The 26,834-nt window shown below is 40.1% G+C and overlaps 1 protein-coding gene across 15 annotated transcripts in view; it reads left to right on the top strand.

Annotated features, from left to right (window-relative positions):
* The window catches only part of foxp1b (forkhead box P1b), a 188,372-nt gene extending 181,973 nt beyond the window's left edge, over positions 1 to 6,399 (top strand). For 14 of the 15 annotated variants that reach the window (XM_086087384.1, XM_086087381.1, XM_086087383.1 and 11 more), the window contains one exon: positions 3,031 to 6,399. In XM_086087384.1, the coding sequence (XP_085943510.1) occupies positions 3,031 to 3,175 (145 nt within the window). In that variant the 3' untranslated portion in view covers positions 3,176 to 6,399. The remainder of the gene's footprint in view (positions 1 to 3,030) is intronic. The other variant, XR_015096313.1, reaches the window with a different exon arrangement.
* Positions 6,400 to 26,834: the final 20,435 nt, after the last annotated feature.

The following is a 26,834-nucleotide window of genomic DNA, read 5'->3' as shown; positions in this document are numbered from 1 at the left end:
TAGAAGCCGGCTCGGGGTCATCCTCTGGAGACCCGTCTCGCAGGTTGTGCATGTTAACGAGCAGGAAGGGGGAACACACGGCGCACGGCTGATCCGCCGCCACCAGAAGGCTGACAACAGCAGCCCGCTCACTCCGCGCAGTCCATTCTCTCGCGGTTAATCTTCCTCATTTATCAATTGTAAGTGAATACCTTTTTCTCAGTTGCCATGAAAATAAAAAGCATGGAGCCGTGCCCGCATTGGAATACCTCAAAAGAAAGCCGGAATTATCATTGGCTCCAGTGGGGTCCCCAATGATGCCAGACATTTGTTATTGTTCCCGTTTGCTTCTTTACAGTCAATGTGAAAGGTATATTCACATTTTCGAACCCCTCCGCTGTTCCACACAGAAAAATCGCCCGTGTTAGATTTACACTGAGAGTGTTAAATATAACACTACAAAAGTGTTTATATGTGTCCACACCAGGGTTATTATAGTTTTGGAATTTTCATTTTTGTTGTTTTTTATTTAGTTTTGAGTTTTGTATTTTTTAAATGTAGTTAGTTTTCATGAGTTTTCAAGGTGATTCTGTTAGTTTTTTATTAGTTAAGTTATTTAAAAAAAAAATGCTTGATTTTAGTTTAGCTTTAATTAGTTTCCAAAGGTGGGCATTATCATTGACTGGCCTTGATGATTGATAGAAGTGCCCACCTTTTGGCGTGTGCTTCAACCACTTTCAGCGAATGTTTGATAATGCGAAGCCCTGAAAAAATGCACAGACTGAGCAAAGAGTGAAGCAGGATCACTTCTGTCGATCGCGGTGAGTACACATGGTCCTTCTCAATCCGTGTATTTTTGTGAGGCTTTGCATTATCAAGCATTCGCTGAAAGTGCTGAAGAACACAAGAAAAGGTGGGCACTTCCATCAATCATCAATTCCAGTCAAAGACGATGCCCACCTCTCTTAGTTTCAGTATTAGTTTTCAAGTTGTTTTTTTTGTTTTTGTGTGTATTGTGTGTAATATTTAAAAAACACTATGGTAAAATGAAAAAAGTAACACAGTTGCATTTCGGCTGAGTTAAATGAACAAGTAGGCGAGCCATTGGAGCCAAAAGTCAAGCGCGCAAAATTGTTGCCGTGCAGCGATGTCATCTGAAAGTGCTTTTCTATTGGCTGCTACTAGATGACAACACTTCTGTGTGACACACTTTCAAACATCTTTAAAATAATCCCCAAAGGCTCATGTTTTAAATTATTACCCATGGCTAAAACGAAGGACATTTTCGCTATAATTCTTGTTAGTTTTGTAAACATAAAATGTAGTTTCAGTTAGTTTTCGTTTTTTTAAAAGCATTTTCTTTTCTTTTTTCATTAACCAAGTGTGTGTTTTTTTAGCTTTAGTTTTTTCATTAGTTTTTGTTAACTAAAATAACCTTTGTCTAAACCAATGAGTGTAAATCTGACACTTCAAAGTGTTACTTTTTTCACACTTAACCAGTGTTACTCCAGCACTGAAAAGTGAAAAATCTACACTGGTAAACACTGAGTAGTGTTACACTTGTGTCAGTGTTAAAAATACAACTCAAATTCAATTTAACTCCGGTAAATGGGACTTAATTTACATAGCAAGTTTCCTCCTTACAAGGCCCTCAAAGCACTTTACATTTTGATTACTGATGACACGGCATTAGGAACAACTGGCGGTTCAGTATCTTAGCTACTTGTGTCCTGTCCAGGTGTCCCTTGTTGTGTAATTAGTTGATGTGTATTTAGGCCCCGTCCACACGAAAGCCAGTTTCAATGTATCCTCACAAGTACGTTTTTTACTGTTTAAGCAGTTCGTCCACACGATGGCGCGATTTCGGAGCTTGAGACCGATCACTTTTGAAACCGGGCCAGAGTGGAAAGATTTCAAAATGCGCGTCCGTACGCCATATGCAGGATACTCCTCCAGTGATGACCTAATGGTCGCAGCACGATGACGACGCATTGTGGCAGATTGATGACGAATGCGGCAATTCTCGCGTGACTGTTGCGAACTGTCAGTCTGTTAACAACAATGGCGGATAGCCGTGTCGTAGTTGTTTTGCGTTTAGCTTGCTTATGCTTTTGCAGCAAAATATTTTACGTTTAACAAGCGGTGTTGTACTTGAAACACCCGCCATTGTCACTTCTCCTGTGTTTGTCTTTTTTCATGTTGTTTCGATACATGCAAAGTCATGTTTGTTCTGTAGATTGCAATAAAGTTAGGGGAAAAAATTGTTCGTCTTCTTTGCTGATTCTTCTTCTACGCTTTCCTTTAAACCCCTGTGGCTGCGCTACAGCGCCACTCCAGACTTAGCACATACATTACAGCTGTTAAACGTCCTCAGCATCTTCTTTGGATACACGCAAGTCTTGAAATTTGTTTGAGGAACGAAGCCGGCTTTGCTTCCGTATGGCCTAAGTCTCCTTTTTTGGTTTGAGTCTTTGTTGGTCCAATGTCATTTCCACGTTTTGTCGTTTCCCCCCCCATGTCTTGCCAATTCCTCGTCATGCCATTTGAGTTTGCTTCGATTTAGGACTTTGTTGTTTTTGTTGTTTCTTGTCGGCATGTTTTGCACCACCTTGTTTTTGTTTGAATAATAAAACCTTTCTTTTTTTTTTGTACTTTTACTTGGCCTCCTTGCTCTGCCTTCCACAACCACAGCCAACCTAACATCGGTCTTGTAGTCGCTTATTCGCAAAAGCTTTTTCCATAGCCAAAATGCGCATTTTCCTTTTTTTGATACACTTCAAAATCCACCCCCTCCAAGCGTAAAAACGTTTATGTGAATTTTGGGCCTTTTTTTTTTTTTCGAATTTCAGGCTCTTCCATTCAGTTTCTTTTTTTGCAATTCCTGAAAATTCGAATAAAAATAGTTGGATGGAAACCCCACTATAGTTGCACTGGTCTGGGATTGAACCCGCACTCAAGCCATTCTGCCACTGAACCACAGAACCACTGACAGTGTTACTGCATATTTGATTGAAAACTGAAAATGTAACGCTGACTGATTTGCTGTTCCAGGCATCACATCAGCGTCAAGGAGGAACCACTGGACGCCGAGGACCACGACGGACCTCTCTCCCTGGTAACGACTGTCAATCACAGTCCCGATTTTGACCACCACAGAGATTACGACGACGAGCGGGGCCACGACGACATGCTGTGAAGTTTGAGACACAACATGAACAGCGGTCTCAGACGCTGACGGCCAAGGTCGCCGAGTATCTTTTGAGTAGTGCCATACAAACACATCGCAACACACGAAACATCCCGATCTCTTTTGACTTTTGATTGAAGTCAAAACAACTTTGATTTCTACTATGCGACGGACGGATGAGTGTGGTACGTGGCGACAAGCTCGCCTCACAGATGAGAGACCAGAAGGGGAGCGAGACCCTCGTCACGCAGCCAGGACGGCGGGCGGACTGTGACAGGGTTGCATCCGGAGCCCCTCCCCTCCCACTATTTGCCCTCTTCCCACATCATGCCTGTCTGAGGACATATTGACAGAGAGCAAATGACTGACGTGTCATTTACGGGGATGTGCTTTCACTGCCTTCAATACTTTGCATCGCAATGAGTCCATCTACTGTGAGAGGGGTGTTTTTGGTTTTTGTTTTTTTTTGTTTGTTTTTTGCTTAGTTTTTTTCTCGGTTGTGGGACAGTTATAGATTATCAAAACAATGTCCTTCCATCAGCCATTGCTGTTATTGATGTCTTTTTTTTTTGTGTCTACTCTTTAAACTCATCTGACCTCATGTCCATGCTGTGGAGATTGTGTGTATGTGTGTGTTGTGCACTCGATGACGAATGTTTATGATTTTCTCTAATGTTAAAAGAAACACACACACGCAAGAAGCAGAATGTCTGACACGGTGTATCATTTTTCTGTCATTTCCTCTACACCCCCCCCCCCCCAAAAAAAAACATGAAGCCTAACTATCCACCACCACATCCCCCCCCCCCCCCCCCCTTTCATGAAATCCACCAGTGATGCAGCATTCCTATGATGGAGGCGCCCTCCATGCATCAATAAAGTTTCATTTAAGATGTGAATAAATGACAGAGAAATTATACAGGTTCTGATTTATCCTTATGACAATTACACTTTAAAACCGCCTCTCACGGTCGAGCACGTTGAGCTGCAACACAATTTCTGATCATTTACAAGCAGCGAGCGGTTCAGTGAGGAAAAATGAAAATGTCAGGTGTGCACCAGCGAGATAATAATTTAGAGTAATTCCTGAGCATAGCTGCCATTGTTGATCAGATGTGTGGATTTCGCCACTCTTATTTCCTTCAGTCCAGCTTGAAGATCAACTAGCATTCCATTTAGTTTTGTTCGGTATCATCACATGACTAGTTTGACCTGAGCGTTGATCATTTCACAGCAGATGAAATGCTTGGGAAATGGTCCAAGACTTTGGTATGAACTTTGCCGGATAGAAAGGTCTGAAGATGTACTGGAAAACAAACATTTCAGTGGTGACACACTTTACATACACGGACTTATCCCAACCACTTTTAATTGTTTATTTATTCTCATTATGAATTGTTTTATTTGGCTTTTGGGGGATTAGTTGAGTGCTAAACTTGTGTTCTGTCACGACCAAAGAGATGCAGTACAACAAAATCAACAACCATGCAGCGAGCTGATCGGGCCAAATAAGGCCCCGCCTCCAGTTTTCTCTCCCATCGGTCTGTCTGCTGCGATCGAGCTGGGAGATGGAAATTAAGCGAACCAAATGAGGCGTCACAAAAAGGGCAACTGCAGTGACCAAAAAATCAACGGGAGGCTCTGACCATCCATTCCGACCAAATTAGGAAAACTTTTTGTCTTTGTAAGTGAGCAGAAGAGCTAAATGTAGTCATGAAAATAAAGTATTGTAGGGAATGGAGCGCAAATAAAAAAATAAAATGAAAAAAATCTTTGCTGAGACCAATATGGAAAGGGACCACATGAGCCTACATTTTGTTTATGTATTCCCTATACATGTCTATCATTTTGAATGTCTGTATGCCTGTTTTGAGATGTTTTTTCATCCTGACTGGTTTCCAATGTACCCCAACATTGACAATGACTTTATGATTGTTTTGTTTCTGTGTGACTTTTTATACATATAAAAAAAAAGCACTCCTGTTAACTATTAAGCTGGGTACAAGGTACTTTGTGGCAATTATATGTTTAATCTTCATTACCCCCCAAAAAAAGCAAGAGATCTCCAAATGAGGCATCCCAATGTCAGTGGGAGGGGTCAGTAACAGTCTGACGAGATCGTGAGAACAGGGTCAGACTTGCCCACCAAGCTTCAGTCTCAGCCTAGCTTGTATGCTATTGAAAAAGGAAAAACACTTGTCAACTAGAACATTCCAAGCATGTGCAGCTTGACATTTCTAATGACGACAGCATTAGAAAATAAATCAACAGAAATGATTCATTGAAATCAAAATTGTATCCACTTCTCTCATCTTACCAACAACCCGTTGAAACAAGATGGTCAAAATCATCGGGAAAATTTCTTCAAGCAAAAGGACGAGTTTAAGGGTTCTAAATTAGGTTTGTTGGTATGAGTCAGTTACAATTTCATCTTTCCCATCAATGCTCTCAAAAGAGACATTTGTGCTCTTGCTTTATCACAAATTGTATCAACAGTGAGGAAAAACTGATGTATGTGTTGGGATATCAAGCTGTGCTGCACATGTATTCAACTTAGTAATTCTTGCTTTCAAAAAATAGAAAGTCACCAAGGCAGATGTGGGGAGCAGGTGGGAGCTGGCTGGGTGGGATCCGTCCCCTAATTTTGGATTTTCAACTGTAATATAGGAGCAGAATTTTTTCTGTTTTCATTGACTCGAGAATTTTTGTACAGACTTTTTCCCCTTTTTGTGTTTTTGATACTTCCTTTAAATGGTGCAACCACTGCCTTCTGTGGCCATCTGTGAAACATGACTGCGCGAGCGAAGACCACACAGATGTACTTCCTCTTTAAGATGGAGATGTGTTGCATGACAAAGTCCTGGCTCGCAAAGAAGGACCTTATGAAGTGGTCCGTAATAATATAAGGGTGTATCAAGCTAATGATATTTTATATGGAGTTAATAGGAAAATGACAAATATGCAGTGCCAAGATGTAAAAGATGTAAAGACTATTGTTAAATACTGTCTTCTTTGTTTTATTTTGAAAGGAAAATGATCAGTGGTGCATCAGAGTTGCCCTCCTCATCAGCCTTTTTTTTTTCTCATTTAAAATCGGTTTCATTGTATGTGGGCAGAGGTGAAAGATTACAAACTCCGCTTTTCTTGTTGCATCACCTCTAAGAAGCCATCGTTGCATCGGCCGTCAACCATTCAGCCAATTGCAATTGCCTTGGATTTCAACCTCTCTGACCATGCACTTTTATGCAGATGGTGGGTGGGTGGGGGGCTTAGCTTGGAGAGGCCGCGTTCTCATCTTTCAGCAGCTCGTCTTTCTTTTCTTTTATTTATTGAAGGATGAACGATGTAGTTTCTTTTTTTTTTATAATAGAGTGATATTTTTGCTCCTCTCTTCCATGAGTGTGTCACCTCCTCATTCCGTGTCGAATTGATGCAGACCACTCTGTTGTAGTCAGTGCCAACTACTGACATGAGCATTCTAAACATGCAATAAAATGCTGGTTGTTAAGTTTGTCTTCTTGCTTTATATATTTGTCTGCACCAAGCTTTCACTTATGGCCCACTGGACACTAACTTACTGTACAGTATTGAATAGACCAGGGATGGGCAATTTATATGTTAGAGGGAGCAACAATATTTTGCTACTTGGGGACCAAATAGGATTTTAAATATGTTCAGAATACATGCTCTTATTATTTTTCCTTTTTAATAATACGTCTCTCAATGCATATATAAAAGATCCACTAAACCAACAACAAAGGGTTTGAAAAGCAAACCAATCAAGGATAGTACAAAAGTACCAAACAGTAAATCGACATGAACTACAAGACCTCATTTTGTATATTTTCCCCACACACACAAAAACCAATTCACGGAAAATATTTATTTTCATTGAGGTACTATTTTAATTATTCATAATCCGCAAAAAAATGTAGGCAGGCCTGCGCACATTGTAGTAGGCCTATAGCACAGTATACGACGCAGAGGAAGCGCAACTTTGCCATGTCTGCCATCTACTGGTGAATGGTGTTATTACAATTTATAACTAGTCGACTCTTGCATGTTTGTCGTTTGGCACATGCAGATACGTATACTCATGGATCCCCCCCCTCCCCCTTTTTTACAAATGTATATTTTGGGTGTTTTCCATTTTTTTCTAGATTTTTTAAATTCACATTTCCCCCACTTTTTCATGGAAAATATAGTGCTGGCGTTGGGCCAAAACGGCATAAGTCACAATTGGGTAATTTTTTGTGTTTTTTCAAAAATCTATATTGTTGGTTAGTCTACACGTGTGAGTGTTATTTATTTATTTATTTATTTATTTATTTATTTACAAAGTATTGACCAGTCTGAAGTATTGAAAATGGCTCACTCTCTTTGATGATGTATTGTTAATGGTTGACCAAACCATACTTTTTGGGGTCTCCTGAAAAGCGATATACAGTATACAGGGTTAGGGAAACCAGGTCTAGAAAGTATAAACACTGAACCAGTTTGGCTTCTACTCAACAGGTGGAGATGAACTCGTTAACCTGCCAGTTGGGAAAAAAGTTTTTTTGTTTGAAATAGTCCTGTCAGGGTGATTGATCTTTATCTGTCAAATGAACTGCCAGGGGCAAAGTACAACAAGCATGAATTCATTCCAACAAATGTGTGCCTGCTAAAATCTCACTGTGACATACGGGACCCTAGTAAAAAAAATTAACCCATGGCCCAATTTGGGGCCCAACTATAAGTAACCTTGATCTGCACCAACATGCATCTGTTGTATCTCATGCAGTTGAATGCAGGTCGACAGGTGAAAGCTTTTCTTTAACGTTTTAAAGTCACCAATGCACCAGTAGTTACAGGAAGGCAAAAATATCACTTTGATTTAAGTTTCCCATTATTTTTATCTCCGGAATAATTTAACACCGACTTGTGTTTGTCATCAAGACTCACAATCTCTGCCTCAACATTACATTATATCATAATTAAAAAGAGACAGTTATACTGTCTTTCCCCAATAGCAATTGACGTAGTTGCATTTGATACGTTGTAAATTATCATGGCATAAAAAGTGCAGGAATAACCGCATGTTCGTTTTGGTGAGCGCTAATGCTGATGACCAAGACTCGCGTTTTTTACGACCGAGGCGCAGGTCACGCTGGCCACTAAACAGGAGGCAAAGATCAAGCCTAAGCACTTTTAATCTTGTGAAACAAGCAATTACAAATACCTGCATTGATTTGTTAAAAAGCTTTAGGTGACATAAATTGTTTCTTGCTTAGCTTACAGCTGGAACATAAATGTCAAGGGATGATTAATTGAGGCTTTTGAGCAAGAAGATTTAATGGAAACAATATAAAATCCCAAGCAACCTTGCTGTAGGGGCTCTGTCACAGAGCATTCAGCACTATTGTATGTCCATGTTGTTTTCATGACAAAGACCAGAGTCCGTAACATTCTTCTTTTTGAATGACAACACACATAGATGCATCATTTAAGCCATTTCCCGTTTTCTCAAGCACTCTGCCCTGTTCAAATGACAGGAATTTGTTTATTAGCAGTACTGTTAGCCGGAAGCATGTGACGTCATGATGAAAAGGTCTACACACAGGCGTGTACATAAAAATGTGGCCCTGCTTCTCAAATTAGCACTAGATGTTGTTTGATGCTCATTTTTTTCCAACCCACTGACCTCATGGATAAATTTATAGACTTACGACACCACCACCAGTCACCAGATTGACTAGCAATTTAATTTGTTCTAAATCATTCCTGGTGAGAATTTATTGTATATCTGATTTTTTGTGATATTGTAGTGTCCCGGTTTTTAATTTTGAAAATCTGGTCACAACGACACATCGCAGCAACTTTCTCACCGGTGGCCCTCTTGTGAACTGTTCGGCCACCATCTCACGGCGAATGTAGCCGTTAGTTAGCCACATCAAGCTAGCTGTTCATGAGCTACTATGCAATCAGTCGCTAGGGATGTAACAATATCCCAACATCACAATACGGTCATTATCAGGATGTTGTGGTGAGGTTGACGATATAAAAAAAAGGTCCCAATATTGTAAAAAAAAAAGAGCTCATACAAAAAAAAAAAGCACAATATTGTGCTTTTGTACAAAACAGCAATGCGTATAAACAACCTTCAATCTCTAATAACACTTAATATTGAGGCACTTACTTGCTAATACACACACACATTGAGTTTTCAAACTTTTCAATTTACCTTGGTAAAATAAAATTTGCGCGTTTTTCCACCAACAACAATTTCTGGGGTAATTAAATTCCCCAGTGGGCATCCGAGTACTATCTCAGCAGCAGGGTCTTGCTGAGCCAGGCTGGAACGTTGAGGGGGTGGGCTGCACTGACCAAAACTGACTGGTTGGTCAAATTGGGGTGGGGGGGGGGGGGGGTTATACATCGTCTGGGCTCATCAAACTCATTTGAATGAATTGCCCAGAACTCTAAGAAACTTAATTAAAAATTCCCTGCAGAACTTTTACAACCAAGAACTTCCTTTAACCAGGACTCAAAGATCCTGGGCTTGTTGATGGAAAAGCAGCTGACCCGCTTCACAAGCATATTACGTTCCCCTTCATCTGACAATTAGCGTGGAAATGTAAACATAGAAGGGCCAAAACATGTCTTGTGAAAATTAAACTGCACAAAAAAACTAGCCACCCGAGGGTGCTAGATCTGCACAAATGGAAGCTTTTTGAACAGATATGCTGCTTTTAATATTGTGACATGATAACGACGATATTGTGGCAGTTTTAAATTATCGTTACGTTACATCCCTACGAGCCGCTAATGTCAACTTCAAAATAAAAGTAGACTGTACATGCATATCATGCTACTAAGTTGGCCCTTGAAAGCAATTGTTGTAGCTTGCTTGACTTTGAATTGAGGCAGGCCTGACCTATTCGGGAGCTCAAAAGTGTGGTGGCAGACTTGAACTGCAACGCAATATGCAATTTCCAATGCTCAGGCGCACCGGCGCACCGCTTAGGCGCTCCCCTGCCTATATAAGCAATTAAAAAGCACATTTCCAATAATACTGCATATCCCTATTTACACAATTCAAATAGAAACGCAGTCTCCTCCAATCATTCTCGCAGCGAACACTGGCCAAGTCCCAACATTGTGGTGTGGCAATTAGCAGTCCTGCAGTGTTTGCTTTTCACAGTTTGATGTAAAAATGTGTTTATTAAGATGGGCTGCAGGCTCTGCTGTGCAATAGACCTGCATGTAATTAGATTCCAATTATTTGTCTGTCTCATATTGTAAACTGGTACTTAGCACATCAGTTAAATTGACACAGTGCACGGCTTGGTTTACTCTGTAATTAAAATGTGTTCTGTTAATTAGATGATGACCACTTTATTCCAGGGCTCTTGTGTTTGGGCTCCTCTGCGGCTTGCTGTTTGGATCATGAGTTGCCAGACGCTTCCCTAATCAGCCCTTGTTTTCTTTCAATTACCACCTGCTGTTCAAAAGGCATGCATCGCTGCCCCCGCCCCTGCACACACCCAAACACACACATACACACACACAAACGGTACGCCGGGGCCAACACAACATTCTGTAATTTACAGCCGGCCAAGTCTTTGCATTATGAGAAGGCGCAGGCAGGTCTCAAAGCGAGTTCAGGCAATTAAAAAAGGGAACCAAAAGAAGATGAAAGTATAAAGGTGCTTATCACATCAGTTAGCAGAGATGGTGTGTGTAAGCAGGGATAATTACTCTCATTGGGTAAATAGGCTACACGCTCACACGTCTCTTCTCTCGCGAAGTGAGTGTTAACGATTGGCAGCTGTTGTTTCCGATGATGACACTACAAAACAAAGATGACGGATTCTTAAGTGATTACAGTGAAGAACCCTCGGAACACAATCCTTTCCACAAGGATGTCTGACTAGTTTGGGTTTCGAATAAAAATATCAACATTGGGAATGCTATGTTGAATTGGGGGACACAATTAAGGTGTGGAATTTTGGAAATATGACAATGGATCATACTTAACTCGTTCACTCCCAGCCATTTCCTCTGACGCAATCCCCTTCGCTCCCAGCTGTCTTACTGTATTTTGACTGATTTTGCAAGGCCCATTGAATATTGTGTTCTATTACTATAAAAACATGGAACCTACCAAAAGAAAGATTCTTTCATCAGGAAAAAAAAGTATAGTATATATGTGTCTGTTTCCGTTTTGCAGCAATTAGCATTAGAATATAGCTAAGTGTCATCATTATTCACAAATCTATTTAGAAATGTAAGTAAATTAGCTTTTTTTTTTAAACATCGCCCTGGTTGATCTCTTTTGCACTGCTGCCACCTGCTGGCCGTTTGTGTAATAACTACCATTTCTTCAACCGTTCTTTGCAGTTGAGAGACTGCATCAAAGCCTTTTGTATGCTCTAGCATAGAAAACGTATAAAAACGTCTTTGGGTCACTTACAACGTTTACAACAGAACGTATTTATACATTTTTGGGAGCAAATGCGTTAACTTCCAGAGCTGTTTTCGTCTATTTTACGTCTTCAGAACACTGTCAAAAATCCCAACTTTGATCTGTTTCAAGTTCAAAATTTGCAAACAGCCTCCCTGTCACATGATCACATGACAAAGAATTGCATATTTGAATTGACAATATTTGTCTATCATTTAAACTCAACACTCGTGCTTTCGATTACAAAAATTAAAAAGGAGGATAATAGTGTGTGTGTGTGTGTGTGTGTGTGTGTGTGTGTGTGTATGTGTGTGTGTGTGTGCGTGTGTGCGTGTGTGTGTGTGTGTGTGTGTGCGTGCGTGCGTGCGTGCGTGCGTGCGTGCGTGCGTGCGTGCGTGCGTGCATGTGTACGTGCGTGTGTGTGTGTGTTTTTATATGTATGCTGGAGTTCAGGTTGCCCCCCCTGTGTGACTCGTCTCCACGAGTACTGCCCTGTCAGACCTGCACTCATGTACCAGCAGCCAGCATTACGGTAAGAAATGTTTGGCTTGAATATTTGATGAGATGCAAAACAACATGAATAATAACATCTCCGTCTTGCACTTTGTGTCATTGTGTATTAACATATTGTTGACCTAGTGGTTCCTGCCAGGAGGGACCTGAACAAAAATGATAATATATGGAAGTAAGGTGAGCAAAAGGCATATTAAAAGACAAGCTGCTGATTGTATGTTTGTTTTTGCGTCACAGCTTGCACCTCCCAGGATAAAGAAATAATTCCTCCCCACTCAAGTTTATCAGTAGTATGGAGCTGTACTGCATCATTCTGAGAAGACTTAAGAATATGTTTTACTCTCTCATGCTACTTGTAAACTAGATGCCACTTTAGCCGTGCGATATGAAACTGTTACCAATAAAAAAGATATCAACAAAAACATTTGTTGACATGTACAATACTGAAGAGCTTGCAGACCACATACACATCTCAAGGGGGAAATATTACAGAAAATTGACTTTTTAATTGCTTGTGTACAAATAATGGAGTCCCCGGAGCGCCTGCTCACCCATCAAGTGTGAAATTACACAACCAAGTAAATGTTTTGTAGGCTGCCTATTTCTCAAAATGTGCCTGTTCGCTCCCACACGGAATTTCCTCTCACATCAAAGCTCCATTATTAAGACTATCGTGTCAAAGAAAAAAGATGAGCAGAACTTCAGTTAGCACTAAATAAACGTTAGGCAACATCAAACATTATATATGTATTTTTTTTTAAATATATAATAACGCTCAAAATAAGCGGTCTCGCGTCATTTTCACTTTTAACTCAATAAAAGACATTATATTTATGTTACTCACCACGCTCGGTTTTTCCTCGCTACAGAAGTGTGGTTCTTTGCAGGGAGCGTCATGATTGTTTACACCGGCTTGAGTATTTTCGGGGGGTTACACGCCAGAAGCACGGACTTATATACCTGTATGTACGGTATGTGTATATAGGGACAAACTGTGGCGTTTTTTCGCACAAAATAATGTGACACAGCAGCGGAGAAATCAATGCATTCAAGGGAGGTGCGCATACAAGTCTTGACTACATAGACCAAGATTCAATGCAAATCAATTTTATTTTTTTGCATTAGTCAATTTGCATATACTGAACATTTTGTAATCTATGCATTATATTATCAACCTTACTTTCATGTTGTGGGATAAGCGCATAGCATATTCTACAGAAAACATTTTGTCAAAATTGTTCTTATGTTCATTGAAATATTGAATAAAATGTTTACATTTTTCCAAGGGGGTGTACTCATATATGCTGATATATATAGTATTATACTTTTTTGTCAGGTTTACATGTAAAGAAAAAAACACAAAAAAAAATTTGTTCTTTGCTTGCATTTTAATTTCTGAATCCTATGTGAGTTCATTTTCCTTTGCCTGTGAATGTAATGACATTTTTCTTTAAGAAAGAAAAAAAAGAGCTATCTTTCCAGCTTGTCCTGAGCATTGTTTACCTGCAGTGAAGCTTGATTAAGGAAGCTTATGCCTTTACACTGATGCCCTCCTAATCTATATGATTGGCATGCTAATTTCTCTGACGCTGCCATTCAAAACACAAACATGAAATGTTGGTTTTAGTACGGGGAGAGCTGGTAGAGTGAATTTCAAGAGCTTATTCAAATATTTCATTAAAATGTAAATTTTCTACAAGGCTGTACGGCTAGCTGTGCACAAGGCATGACTTGCCAAGTTATGAACTTCTAACAGCATTTCGCTTTCTGATGTCAATTAACTAGTGGGGGTTTGTGGAAAGTGCTTACCTTGTTTTATCACATCACAACGGAACGCCAACAAATGCATCACATGCAACAGGAACTTGATGGGGAGTGATCAATTTTGTTGCTCGGTCTTGCTCGGTCCAACATTCAGGTGAACAATGGGAGCTTCTGTGCATTGTGAATGGCAGGGAAGAGGCAACCTTTGTTTTGTTTTTTCAAAGTGTCTCAAGGTCTTCTCACAAACGCTTAGCGATGTATTAGAGGATAGGTGGCAGAAAATAGACATTCTCTACAGTTTAAAAATGTTTGTTGCTGCACATTTGAAAAACTGTATTTGAAAATCTGTTCTTTCTACTTTCTACTCTTACATTGTCAAAATAGGCTCATTATTCATCACTTTCAAACTGTGCGGATGACGGGCATGACCCCAAATATATATATATTTCTTTTAAAGTAAATATGGAGCACGTGAAACACATTGGACTTATTTAGGAGACTGATTTGATGTTGTCAGCTAGAAAAATGTCTATCTTGTGCCGGCCTCTAAACCTCAAGCTGAATGAACATTTGTCTAATCCGAAAACGTACATAGGCTACATGTGAGGTGCATTTTTTTCCACTTGTTCTTATTAGCTAATTTAGCACAGGATGGGATGGAATGTTACCCCCGACAACCCCACCCACCACCACATGTGCTAGTCTGTGTGTCGTGTACTAATGTATGCCTGTTTGCGGAGGTTTTTTTTCTCCAAATACTGTGCTCCCCTTATATATATAGGAGCTCAGTAGGAGGTCGTTGTCACCCCCCCCCCCCCCCCCTCACGTTTTATTTCATCTGCGAAAAAGGCCTAGAAAATCTATGGGAGTAAAGGGTAGCTCTTAAATTGACAATAAAAAAACATTTCGGAGTCTGTCCTTTCTTATTTTTGCTTGAGGACAAAAATTGAAATAGTAATTCTATACTCCCAAAAATATAAACGAAACACTTTTTTTTTTTTTGCTTCCATTTATTACGAGATGAACTCAAAGAGCTAAAACTTTTGCCACATACACAATATCACCATTTCTCTCAAATATTGTTTACAGGCTAGTCTAAATCTGTGATAGTGAGCACTTCTCCTTTGCCGAGATAATCCATCCCACCTCACAGGTGTGCCATATCAAGATGCTGATTAGACACTATGATTAGTACACAGCTGTGCCTTAGACTGCTCAAAATAAAAGGTCACTCTGAAAGGTGCAGTTTTTATTTATTTATTTATTTTAATTTAATTTAATTTTATTTTATTTTTATTATTATTTTTTATTATTATTATTATTATTATTATTTTATTATTATTATTATTATTTATTTTGGGCAGTCTAAGGCACACCTGTGCACTAATCATGGTGTCTAATCATTATCTTGATATGGCACACCTGTGGGTGGAATGGATTATCTCGGTAAAGGAAAGTGCTCATTATCACAGATTTAGACTGGCTTGTGAACAACATTTCAGAGAAATGGTGGTATGTGGACAACGTTTTTGATCTTTGAGTTCATCTCATTAAAAAATGGGCACTAAAACAAAACTGTTGTGTATATTTTGGTGGACTGAACTTTTTACTAGAGTCTTTTCTTTTTGTTTTGTTTTTACACAAGGCGCTGCTTAAATAGGCTACTGAGTAGGTGCGCTTCAATCACTTCTCATCACAGAACAATAATTGCTTAGATGCGGTATAAATTCATGACAGTTTTTTTTCTTTTAATAATGGCCGATTTAGTCATTTTTTTTTATCAGTATTAGTTTGTACAAGCCGGTACATATTGAAATAATTGATGGTAGAATCAGACACCCATTTATTGCCCATATGACTTGTCCTATTCACAAGGAAGCTCGAGCCAACCCCAGCAGACTTTGGGTGAGAGATGTGTTCCACTCTGCACTGATCCCCAGTCAATAACACACCTGACATATATAAATAAACAACGGCTTCATCCTTTTTTACACACACAATGCGGAGGCTTCAGTGAAGCTACAGTAACACACAAACATGTTTTTGATCCGTGCGAAGACTTGACGATTCCTACGAGCTTGAAGATTTAAATACTTGTGGACTTGTGTTTACTTTTGTGTATTGTGCTTGACAACATGCCGGCATACACAACAAGCCCTCCAGGCTTTGTCAGCATGTCTGCCTCTTATTTTTCATCTCAGTGTTTGTGCTTGCCGACAGATAAATCAACGAATAAACACTTGTGTGTTGACTTTCAGGGTGTCTGTCTGGCATGCGTGTTTGCGCTTTCTTTGCTGTGATCAGCCAATGAAAGTTTAGCGAGAACAACCTGCGGTTATCGCATCATTCTAGCTTTTTCACTCCATCACTTTATTTCTTTATTTATCTTCTCATTTTTAACTTGTGGCGGGAAGAAGACAAAATGGTTGCAGGTGCTGATGAAAATAAGAGCCATCCATCATTATTTATTAGGCATGAAAAAGATACACAATAATGTAATTGAATCGCTCAGCAGACAATTATTTCCACATATTGATAAGATAATGTGGAAAGTGCCATGAATCCTAATATGATGTTTGCTTTTATTGGTGTATGATACAACCCGAACAAATAATGTAATTGTATCACAGAGGAAATATGATTATTTGTTCATGCTAACATTATAATACCAATCTGCTGCAGACAATGGTATCATATTATTTTGCGGTGCTTAACTAGTTACAATTTGCATTAACTGATTCCGTGTGGATTGCAATAAAGGATCCTTGCTCCCTCTGTTCAGTTTCTCATTACAGCCGTGTGAGATTAAAAAAATAATAATAATTCTGAGTTGGAGAAGAAAACTTTTTCGCTGAGTTTTAACACAAATTTAATGCAATCTTATGTCCCTGTAGACGTTTAATGACAGAAGCATGCATTGTGAAGTCCAAGGCTAAAGAAAGATTGCAAAGTGTTGAAAACACATTGCATTAAAGAGTCAAATGCTTCAACTATTTGCATGTAGGTGTGGTTATTTGGTTATTGGAAATTGCCTGATGATTAACATTAATGAAGCACCAACTGTCAGGCCACATCAGGCTACCTCTGTAAACATCCTGTGTGTGTGTGTGTGTGTGTGTGTACGCGTATGTGAGAGAGAAACGAATGACGAATTCGTCCTGTGTACAATTAGAGCACACGAGTGTCTTTGTGACATTATGAGAATGTTTTATTGATGCCTCATTATTAGTAGTCCAGCAGTGGCATAAGTGTGATCCACTCAGAAGATGCAAAGTGTAATCATATTAAAACCTGCTTTATTATTAATACCCCAAACCTAATCCATCTCAGCAGAGAATATGTACATATTTTAGTGTCTCATTTGAATTTTGGCAACAAACACACACCTAAAAACCATTAGAAGGACACAGTCATGACAGGTTTAAATTTTAAGAATTAATGTGTTACCACCATCGTTACGGGCAGAGTTAAAAGAAGAAAAAGCACACACACAAAAAAGACTTTCTGTTTACTGTGTTTGAGGCGCGCAGCGTCCCACAGCTCGTCCCCGTCGCGAGGCGAGCAGAGAACACGCTGTGAGAAGGCGTCATTTTACACCAGCGGCTAGAAGACTGTTTGCAAGTCATTAGAGGTTTGTAAATGATATTTGTTCCCATGTGACAGCCCCTTTGAAATGGTTTTCCAAATAATAACATCACATGAAACAAGAGGGCCCTCATGCTTCATAAATCTCACAACTGGTTTGAAAACAAAAGCAGGAGCTCAGTATTTTGCTGCCGTCAGACATTTGGCAGGAATGTTCAAGATGATCAACATAACATGCATGACGCTTATGCTCTCATCTCTGTATGACCCGTGGAAAGTTCTACATGTCATATTTTGGTTCATCATTTGCAGAATAGAGAACGCAAATATTCACAATTGAAATTGTTGACAATGACATGCATTATACAAGTTCCCCCCCACCCCCCTTTTTTTCTTTCACCAGTTCTCTTCTTGATTTATTGCAGAAATCATCTGGTTTTAGTGACCCACACAGCAAATAAAAGTTGTGTGAACTCAGAAAAATTCAAGGCAACAAGCGTCAATACGATTTTAAGTTGGGCGATTGCTGTTTCCCGTATTTCACAACAAATAAAATAAGTAACTTTGTCCCCTACGAAAACATGGAATTGCCAATGTGGAGTAAACGTTTTTGACTAACAAATCTGTTCGACCGTATTTGCAAATATTTGCAGAACACTGGAACACACTTGCAAATATGTTCAAATGTATTTGGAAGTGTGTTTGAATGTACTTATAGGCTAAATGCTAAACTAAACACGTTTTCCCATAATGCCACGGGGCATTCACTTGCGCATGCTCATACTCTGTGGCATTATGGGAAAAATGTGAAACGAAAATCATGCACTGCAGCCAAAATAATCTTAATTTTGGAACGTATTAGTATAATGTATGCCAAATGCTTAAAAAAATATTGTACTTGCGCAACGCTATGGCATTACTGGGGGAAAATGCTCTTTTTAGCATTCGGCCTACAAGTAGAGTTGTGTTTGTACACTTGTTCGAATGAGTTTGCAAATACGTTCAAACGTGTTTGTAAACTCGTTCAAACTTATTTAATACTCATTCACTCACAGTCATTTTTACTGAAGCAACCCCCTTCATTCCCGGCTGTTTTACTGGATTTTGACTGATTTTGCAAGGTCTACAGAATATTCAATTCTATTGCTATCAAAACATGGAACCTACCAAAAGAAAGATTCTTCTTTCATCAGGAAAAAAGTATGTTTTGTATCTGTTTCCATTTTGGCTAACCCCTGAGACATTCCTGTGGTTTATAAGTCAAATTTTACCACCAAACTGCTACAGCTTACAGGTAAACGGCCATGACCTAAGCTTCAGAAAATCCTTTACGCACACATTGCTACCTCGTGTAATTGCAATTTTATATAATGAACCTGATGGTTGTTAAAGCGTACAGCATTTTATTGTAAAAGCAAAAAGCATGAACTTATGCGGCTTCATCTTGCTCAGCATGCGGCGCATCCGCAGCCCTGACGCGCTTCTTATTGTGTTTGATGAAATGAACAAGCAGCAAGAAGATCAATTGGCCCCCGCGGTGAATGCAAACAGCGCTGGCGGGTGCTTATCAGGGGACGACTGCCAATCTGTGCCAAGTGAAGCCTGCACCTTCCCTGGATACACCACTGGTCTTTGAAATTAAAGTTGACGCCTGTAATCCAGGCAAATGGTCCCTCTACTCTCGCTTAGCAGCGGTTTAGTTTCACTCCAGCTGATGATAAAGCCTGACAGAAATACGGAGCACTATCTCCTTGCAGGGGTTGATAGGTGGTGCCAGCTTATCACCAAACAGCCCGCTAACCTTCTTGTGTGGGACAAAACCCGAGCGTTCCCGTACTACAAAAGGGGCCATGCAGTGCGCCTTGTAAATAACACCTTTCTTACCCCACGCCAGGCAAGAAGTAAAATAAAAAGAAAGTCATTTCATAAGCCTCCCAAAAGTGAGTCAATGTATAATAGAGGAGGTTAAGCGCTAGTGATAGAGTGTATTCATGTAAATCCATCCTAGCACAGCTGCAGGAAATTGACAGGGATCTACTGGGGCGCGTTGCCTGTAAAGGGTGGGATTTACATGCCTAACGAGGGCTTAAGCGCCCTCCCCCGAGTTTACCTGTTACTCTTCGGCCTCGCAGCACACGTCTGCATGGGCCAAGGTTGCAGCGCTTATTCCTAATGCCTTTTCATCCTCCCTCATATCTGTCACTCTTAGAAATGAACTCATAAACTCCACTGGGGCTCGTCAGTATTGCTAAATTGGTTTGGCTTGACGGCCCGTGAGGAGTTTTTGTTTGTTTCCAGCTGTGAAGACCTTTTTTCAGAGCTGACACAAGATCAGCTGCTAGTTTATGTGTTTGGGAGATTGGGACCAAGAGAGAGCACAGCAGTGCTTTATGGGTAATTGAGATTAGATTTAATGCATTTGTTTCTCCTGAAGAAAAAGTGCAAATCTTTTCCTTTTGAACAGGATGTGGCTTGGGGCAACTGTGGATGGCGGGCATGGCTGGCGGCTACACACAGTCAGGCCTGTCCCTTAAGGCACATTGCGCAGACTGCTTATGGCACTTTCGACTAAGCACAAAGTGATTTTCGTTCTTTTCTTTAAAGTAAAACAGAGTTGTGAGCATGCAGCACAAAGCGTCTATTAAAACAGCTCCAACAACAATACGTCAACATTTGTTGTTCCCCTGCTCAATCTTAGATCCCTGCCAATGATTAAAAAAGACAGATAACTTGGTACCACTTCTATTAACGCCAATGCCCTATCACACAGGAACCAAGCCCGGATACAAATTGTGCCCATTTGCTTGGTGTGTTTTGTATTTTTTCCCCTTCTAAACAATGATTTTTCAAAACCGGACCTGCCGCCAATAAAATTAATGGGAGACTTGCTGAGTGCATACAGGAAGTGGCCTTTTAAATAAACACATTGTTTCCAAACTAATCCGCACCCCTATTGTTTACAGACGGGGAACTGGGCTGGGTACACGCTGGTCGAGTCCAGACCGATTAGCCCCACCGTGCTTCCCCCCACTTCTTTTGTCAAGGCCGCTGCCTTTCTAAACAGAGGAAAAAGCAACGATAAAAGTGTCAACCGGGAGTCCGCTTTGATGTTATTTCAGGTCGGCAGAAGAATCTTTTCAATACTTTCTCTGAAACAGCACGTTCAGTCCACAAAACAAAGTGATGAAAACCTGACGTTGGAAAAAGCTAACTCAACATTTGTGTATGACTACTTGAGTTGGAGTTTATTTGAACATGAAAAAGAATAAAAACAATAACAGTAATAAACATACTTTAACAACGTCAGCGTATGTGGGTACATGTGTGTGTGCAAGGCTTGAAATAAGCATTTATACAAGCCAAAATTTATATTTTGCTCCTCACAAAACGCTTTGAATAGCAAAACCAAGAACGCCGAGAAAGTCCGAAAGCTTCAGGATGACAGAGGTACTTGTCTAGAGCATACACTGCAAGCTTATGACATCATCGGCAAGTACATGAGAATAATACTACACACTTGTGCTGCACCAGCTAGCTAGCAATGAGGATCTGCTGGCTACTGGTGCGGCTAATCACATTGCAGAGTCGCTCTTAGTCAGTATCGCCTCCTCCGTGGCTTCAAATATGATACAAGCCATGCTAATTGCTAAGTTAACCAAAAATTGACACGGCTAGCACATTGGTGTACAGAAAGAAAAGCCATGGGCAACGTACACAGCCCTGATGGACTCACATGCTGATGGTGCTTGAGTCTGAGAAAGTCTTCCTTTGCCACACGTTGCATCAGTCAGCATATTTAGTGGCCATTCAGTTAGCAAACATAGAAAGATTAACACTAGGGCTGTGCATTGTGCAAAAATCAGCGGTGATTCAAATTGAGATGCTAATTGGCCGTTCAAATTAAATGCTAATTCCGAATTATCGGATTCAAGTGAGAATGTATCATAGCCTATTGTCATGTGTACTAGTGTCACATGAATGTTAGAAAGGCAAAGTGTGCGATGTGGAGGTTGCAAAGCGTCGCGTGAGGTATGTGTATGGAATGTTTAGAATGTCTAATGAGCATTGTATTTAACTGATAAGCAATCAGTTAAAAAAGAGCATCTAGGCAGTGTTATCTAAACCTACGCCATCCTAGCACAAAGGGAGTTTGTGAGCTTGGTTATTGTACAGGTCACAGGAGAGACAAACCCTCTCAAATTAGCTTAGCGCTAGCTAGATGGTATGACAGAACACGTGTGGATTTAAAACTTTAAAACTTCAACAACTTTCATATAAAAATAAAAAACAACCAGGGTTCTCCTAGTGGCCAGTGTATGGCGAATGTATTTTATTATGTATATTTGAGGTAAAAGTAAGTTTTAAACTAAAATTGAAAACCTTTCTGGAGGTTGATGCGGTTGCTTCAGCACGTCAGCCGCATTCAGTTTTGGTACACAAAATTTGAATGTGAGGCTTCATACGATACTTTCGGCATGTGGTCTAGTTAAAGTGCTATATATAAGCACATTCATTTTATAATCAAATTTGATTTTTTTTTTGTACTATGCCGTGCTTCTTGGCAGAATTACAATTACTATATAACAGTCAAACAGGCAGCAATGTATAACATGATATATTGCTTATGGTTTCATTTCATTTCTTTGTTCCTAAAGCATAAAAAGAAAATCCCATATTGCCAACACCCAACTAAACTACGGTAAATATTAACTTCTTCTATTAGCATGCAGGGACCTTTATGTAATGAATATACTTTGCATGATCAAATTATCATCCCTGAATTTAAAATATCTACAACCACTCTGTCAGCCACTCTCACTTATCACCTCCTGCATTGATTTTTGTTTCAAATACAACCGGTCACTTATACTTCCATTTACATAATGGCCGATGAGAAAAATTTGCGCGTTGGATTGTAATTCATAGCTCCACTCTGAGTGCTCACCACCGCTAATACTTCAGCTAGCTTCCTCACATTTACATTTCAATCAGTGATTATAGCCTCTCCGCCTCTTATCCAGCTCAAAGTAAATAAAGGACTCAACTATGTAGGACTAAAATGCATTCTCGCTGGAAACTGGAGAGATTCACATGAATATTCTGCCTGGGACATATTTGCTGCTAGTGTATCCTCTAATAGGCGTTATCTTTTTTTTTTTATATGTACAAGCTATTGTGACTCTGCCAAGGGCCTTACGTGTGTTGAAAATGTTCCAGGTGAAAGTTTCCTACTGATGGCATTTCACATGTTAATAGCACACACCCACTATTTACAGACAACCTGATAATTTTGCGGATTGACAAACAATTATGTTAACCTAGTGCCTCTCCCACTGGCTGCATGTCTCTAACATTAGCGAGCGGAAAATAAAACTGCAACACGCAGGCCACTTCCTGCAAGCTTTTATACAGCACAGCTGCAGTGATTAAATATACCGTGCAAAAGGTCAAAATGTGGAAAATGTGTCTATTGTGTTTACTGCAGCTGTGAAACTTTGTATATGTGGGTTAAAATAAAAAATGAACTAGCCTACTCAGTGTAGACTGGTGACAAATGTTGGGCTTGTACCATCCAGCTTCACATGGATCAGTAACTTTATTTGTAATAACTAAAACAAAAAAAGGAATAATTGAAACAAATAATAAAACCTGTGGTAAACAGAGCAAATGAGAAAATCAGGAGGTAATTAGTGCATTTTTTAAAATAAACTTTTAAAGAGTACATATGCTGTAAGGGGGCACTGTGGTTAGCACATCCCCCTTACAGTTCAGAGGTCAAGAATTCTAATCCAGGTTCTGGCCTTCCAGTGTACACTTTTCCAGGTACTCGGATTTCCTCCCACATTCCCAAATAATTATCTTCATTGGAGACTCTAAAATTCTCCATAGGTGTGACTGTGAGCGTGATTGGTTGTTTGTCTATGTGCCCTGCGATTGGCTGGTAACCAGCTCAGGATTTACCCTACCCCTCTCACCCGAGTCAACTGAGAATGCCCCAGCCAACCCGTGGCCCTACAAAGAGCTCCAAGCGTTTTAGAATAATCTGTAAATCTTCTTATGTTATTCAAATGTAGACTAACAATAACTATAACGGCATAATTTGTCAACACCCACAAGTGTATCAGTCTGCTGGTATCATTTTAAAATGCATACAGTATTGAAATCCCAGACCAAACAAAAATTCTGGTGAATGCCACAATCTTACTGAACATGTGCAGTCGGACTTATTTGCTGTTCGGGAATGTGGTCCACTAGATATCTGTACATCACTGTCTCATACGTCTTCAGCAACTGATTATTTGTTTGCTTGCTTTGGAATACACGCCAGACCTTTATATCATACAGGAGGCAGGGTGGGATACTCTTCGCCACAAACTGCTCTCCCTGGCCTGACACGTTCCAAGTCTTCTTACACACGTTGGTCACAGCTGAATGTTCAGTACACATTTAAAGGAAAAAAAAATAGTATATGAATGCAAACCATATGGCATTCAGAGGATTCATTTGTAAAGCCCCTGCATCAAAGCTTTTTCCAGCTCACACCATATTAGCAATGTTTTTCCAGTCCAGCAAAATCAGGAAGGTAACCACAGACTTGCCTGATGGGAAACACATGAGTGTGGTCCGTGGGGATGAGGCATGGTCAGGGAGCATCGTGAAAACAATTATTCTCTGCATGTCTGGATGGAAGATGTCACCCTGTCTTGACTCTCGAAGCATGAATGACTGAGCGACATCATAGCTCCGTTTTTAAGAACCTCACTATCAAATGGACAGACAGACAGATAGATAAATGTGGTGTGTGCGTGTAGATCAGTGCTTCTCAAATATTTTTGGTTAAACCCCCCCATGAAGAAGAAAATATTTTGCGGCCACAACTCCGCATTGCGTCTATAGTACAAGGTGACCAATAGTCCTCTTTTCGGAGGTCAGACCATTTTCTTATGTCCTGTTTGGGCGTCCGGAGTTTTTATAAATTCATGATAATGACCGGTTGGCATTGCGTGACTAATACACTGGGTAAGTACACTGCAGAAGAGCTACTACTTCTTGTGCACTCTCTGACAATGAGAGTGCCACTGCCACCTACTGTAGTGGATGTGCAATTACACATTGTTCTGGTACAGCAAAAAGGCTTTTCTATTGATTTTTTAGGAGAAAGGTATGAATAAATTTGGATGTGCCACTTTTTGTCCAAGAGACTGTAATGCAATTTATGTCCCTCATCACAAAACAAAACAACTTAGTGGAATTTTTAATCTTCAGCTAGTCACACACACACTGTAAACTACAAACAAGGTGTCCACTCAAACAATAAGATACAAACGCAGCGTGGTAATGTGTAACTATTCCAGAAAACAAAGTCACAAACCTGGTAGGCTCTATAAAATGCCACCATGTGATACAAATGTCGATCAATATACATACCTTCTTGTTAACATTTTTTGTTCAAATTGTTTCTCTCTGCACTCTTTTGTCGCGACTCACATCCCTGGCTTCCGTGAGAGGAGGACAGAACTTACCGTAATGGCAGTACTTTTTTTTCTGTAAGGCGCACGTGCTTAGCTTTCTGACACCATTGGAATTTTTCAGATAGCACAAATGGTGCCAGAGTTACGGTAATCTAAAGTGCATCAACGGTAATGTGCCGCCGCCGGCACGCTCGTTAACAAAGCGTTCCACAGTAGCGCAGGGGACATTTTCAAACTACAAAATTTAGGAAATCTAATTATATGTTGGCATTCTTCCTTAAAAACTGGACAAATTCTGTCCAGGGAGATATTTTTATTTTCCCAGGACAGCTGGTAGAAAAAAGAGATGGATGGATGGATGGATGGATGGATGGATGGATGGATGGATAGATAGATAGATAGATAGATAGATAGATAGATAGATAGATAGATAGATAGATAGATAGATAGATAGATAGATAGATAGACAGACAGACAGACAGACAGACAGACAGACAGACAGACAGACACGACACTCCCTCCTTTCCCATTTGCACGTCCATTTCACAAATTCATGCAATGACAAAATTATATTCATTTATTCATTCGTTCATTCGTTCATTCTTTCTTTCTTTCTTTCTTTCTTTCTTTCTTCCTTTCTTTTTCATTTAACAGTTGCATGCATTTGAGCATTAAAGGCAGCATCCTTTGTGCAAGCGATGGGCTTAACAGCAGAGAGTCTGTCAACACTCTGGGTGGTTTCTCCTTCACTGTTGATCTTGGGCTTGTGCAGCACACATGCAAAGGTCTTTGCCAATGTTGGGCCTGCTGCGCCACACCACTGAGAGTCCAGAGATGGTATTATTTTAGCAGTAGACACACATTTGGTTGCCTTTTCATAACCTTAAAGTCAATGATCCGGCATTTGCGCTTATGACATGAAGTCAGACGCTCTCCCGTTTCTGTGCCTATAAACACACAGATAACTGCAGCACGGACACCAGAGCGATGCGAGCCTGCTGTGTGCCATTAGGCAGTTTACCTCGGGATAGACAGTGAAGCACTTCCAGGAAAAGAAAAGCCAGGGATTCCTGCTGGGGGATAATGCATCAAAGAGCTTCACTTGAGGCTATAATTAGGTGCTGTAGTATGTTCAAATGTAAATGGATTAAAGGCGTTGAGCTGTTTATTTATTTACTTTTGTAGTTTTACATTTTTCTGTGTGTGTGATCAGTTGCTGTGGTCATGAGCAGTGCTATTGTAAGTGAGCTGATGCCAGATTACAATTGGTGACTCCGAACTGGCAATGGGACAAGGGGGCCTCCTCATCTCAGAAGCATGAAGCAGCGTCTGTGTAGCGAGTCCAATCACTAATGATGTTTGAAATCCTAAACTAATACAAATGTACTACTTGCCCTCCCCACGTCTCCTGTCTGTGATTGAAGCCAAACCGGTGCCCCAGCTGGAGTGCAGCTGATGCAGCCAAGGCCTTTTAAAAGAAGTTTACTAATGTCTTCCCTTGACAGTTCTTCCTGCCAACAACACCAGTGGCTTACTGTTCTGACAGTTTTTCATCACTGAAACATTTGATACATATTTGAAAATGAACACTTATTTTCATGTGTGTTCATAGAAAGTCTAGGTTTGTCTGTGCCATTGATTTTCTAATAAAGAAAATATTCATAAAAGCAAGTTATTGAGCAACATAGGCCAGCTCCTTTATAAGGACAGTGGCAAGACTGTGTGGGTTGGCCAATTGCCTGAAAGTTTTGGTTCTCAAGACATAAGATATTGTGATGAGGGCTGTGATAAGAAAATAACACACAGCATATTATGTATCAATAGAAGTGCAAGAGTACTTTATCTCAACTAGTAGTGATGGCAAAATGAAGCTTCATGAAGCATTTGC

This window comes from Leptonotus elevatus, chromosome 10, assembly GCF_054856555.1.
Source record: "Leptonotus elevatus isolate MCC_2025b chromosome 10, RoL_Lele_1.0, whole genome shotgun sequence".
Taxonomy (NCBI): Eukaryota; Metazoa; Chordata; class Actinopteri; order Syngnathiformes; family Syngnathidae; genus Leptonotus; species Leptonotus elevatus.
This window is presented reverse-complemented; position numbering and strand designations above follow the sequence as displayed.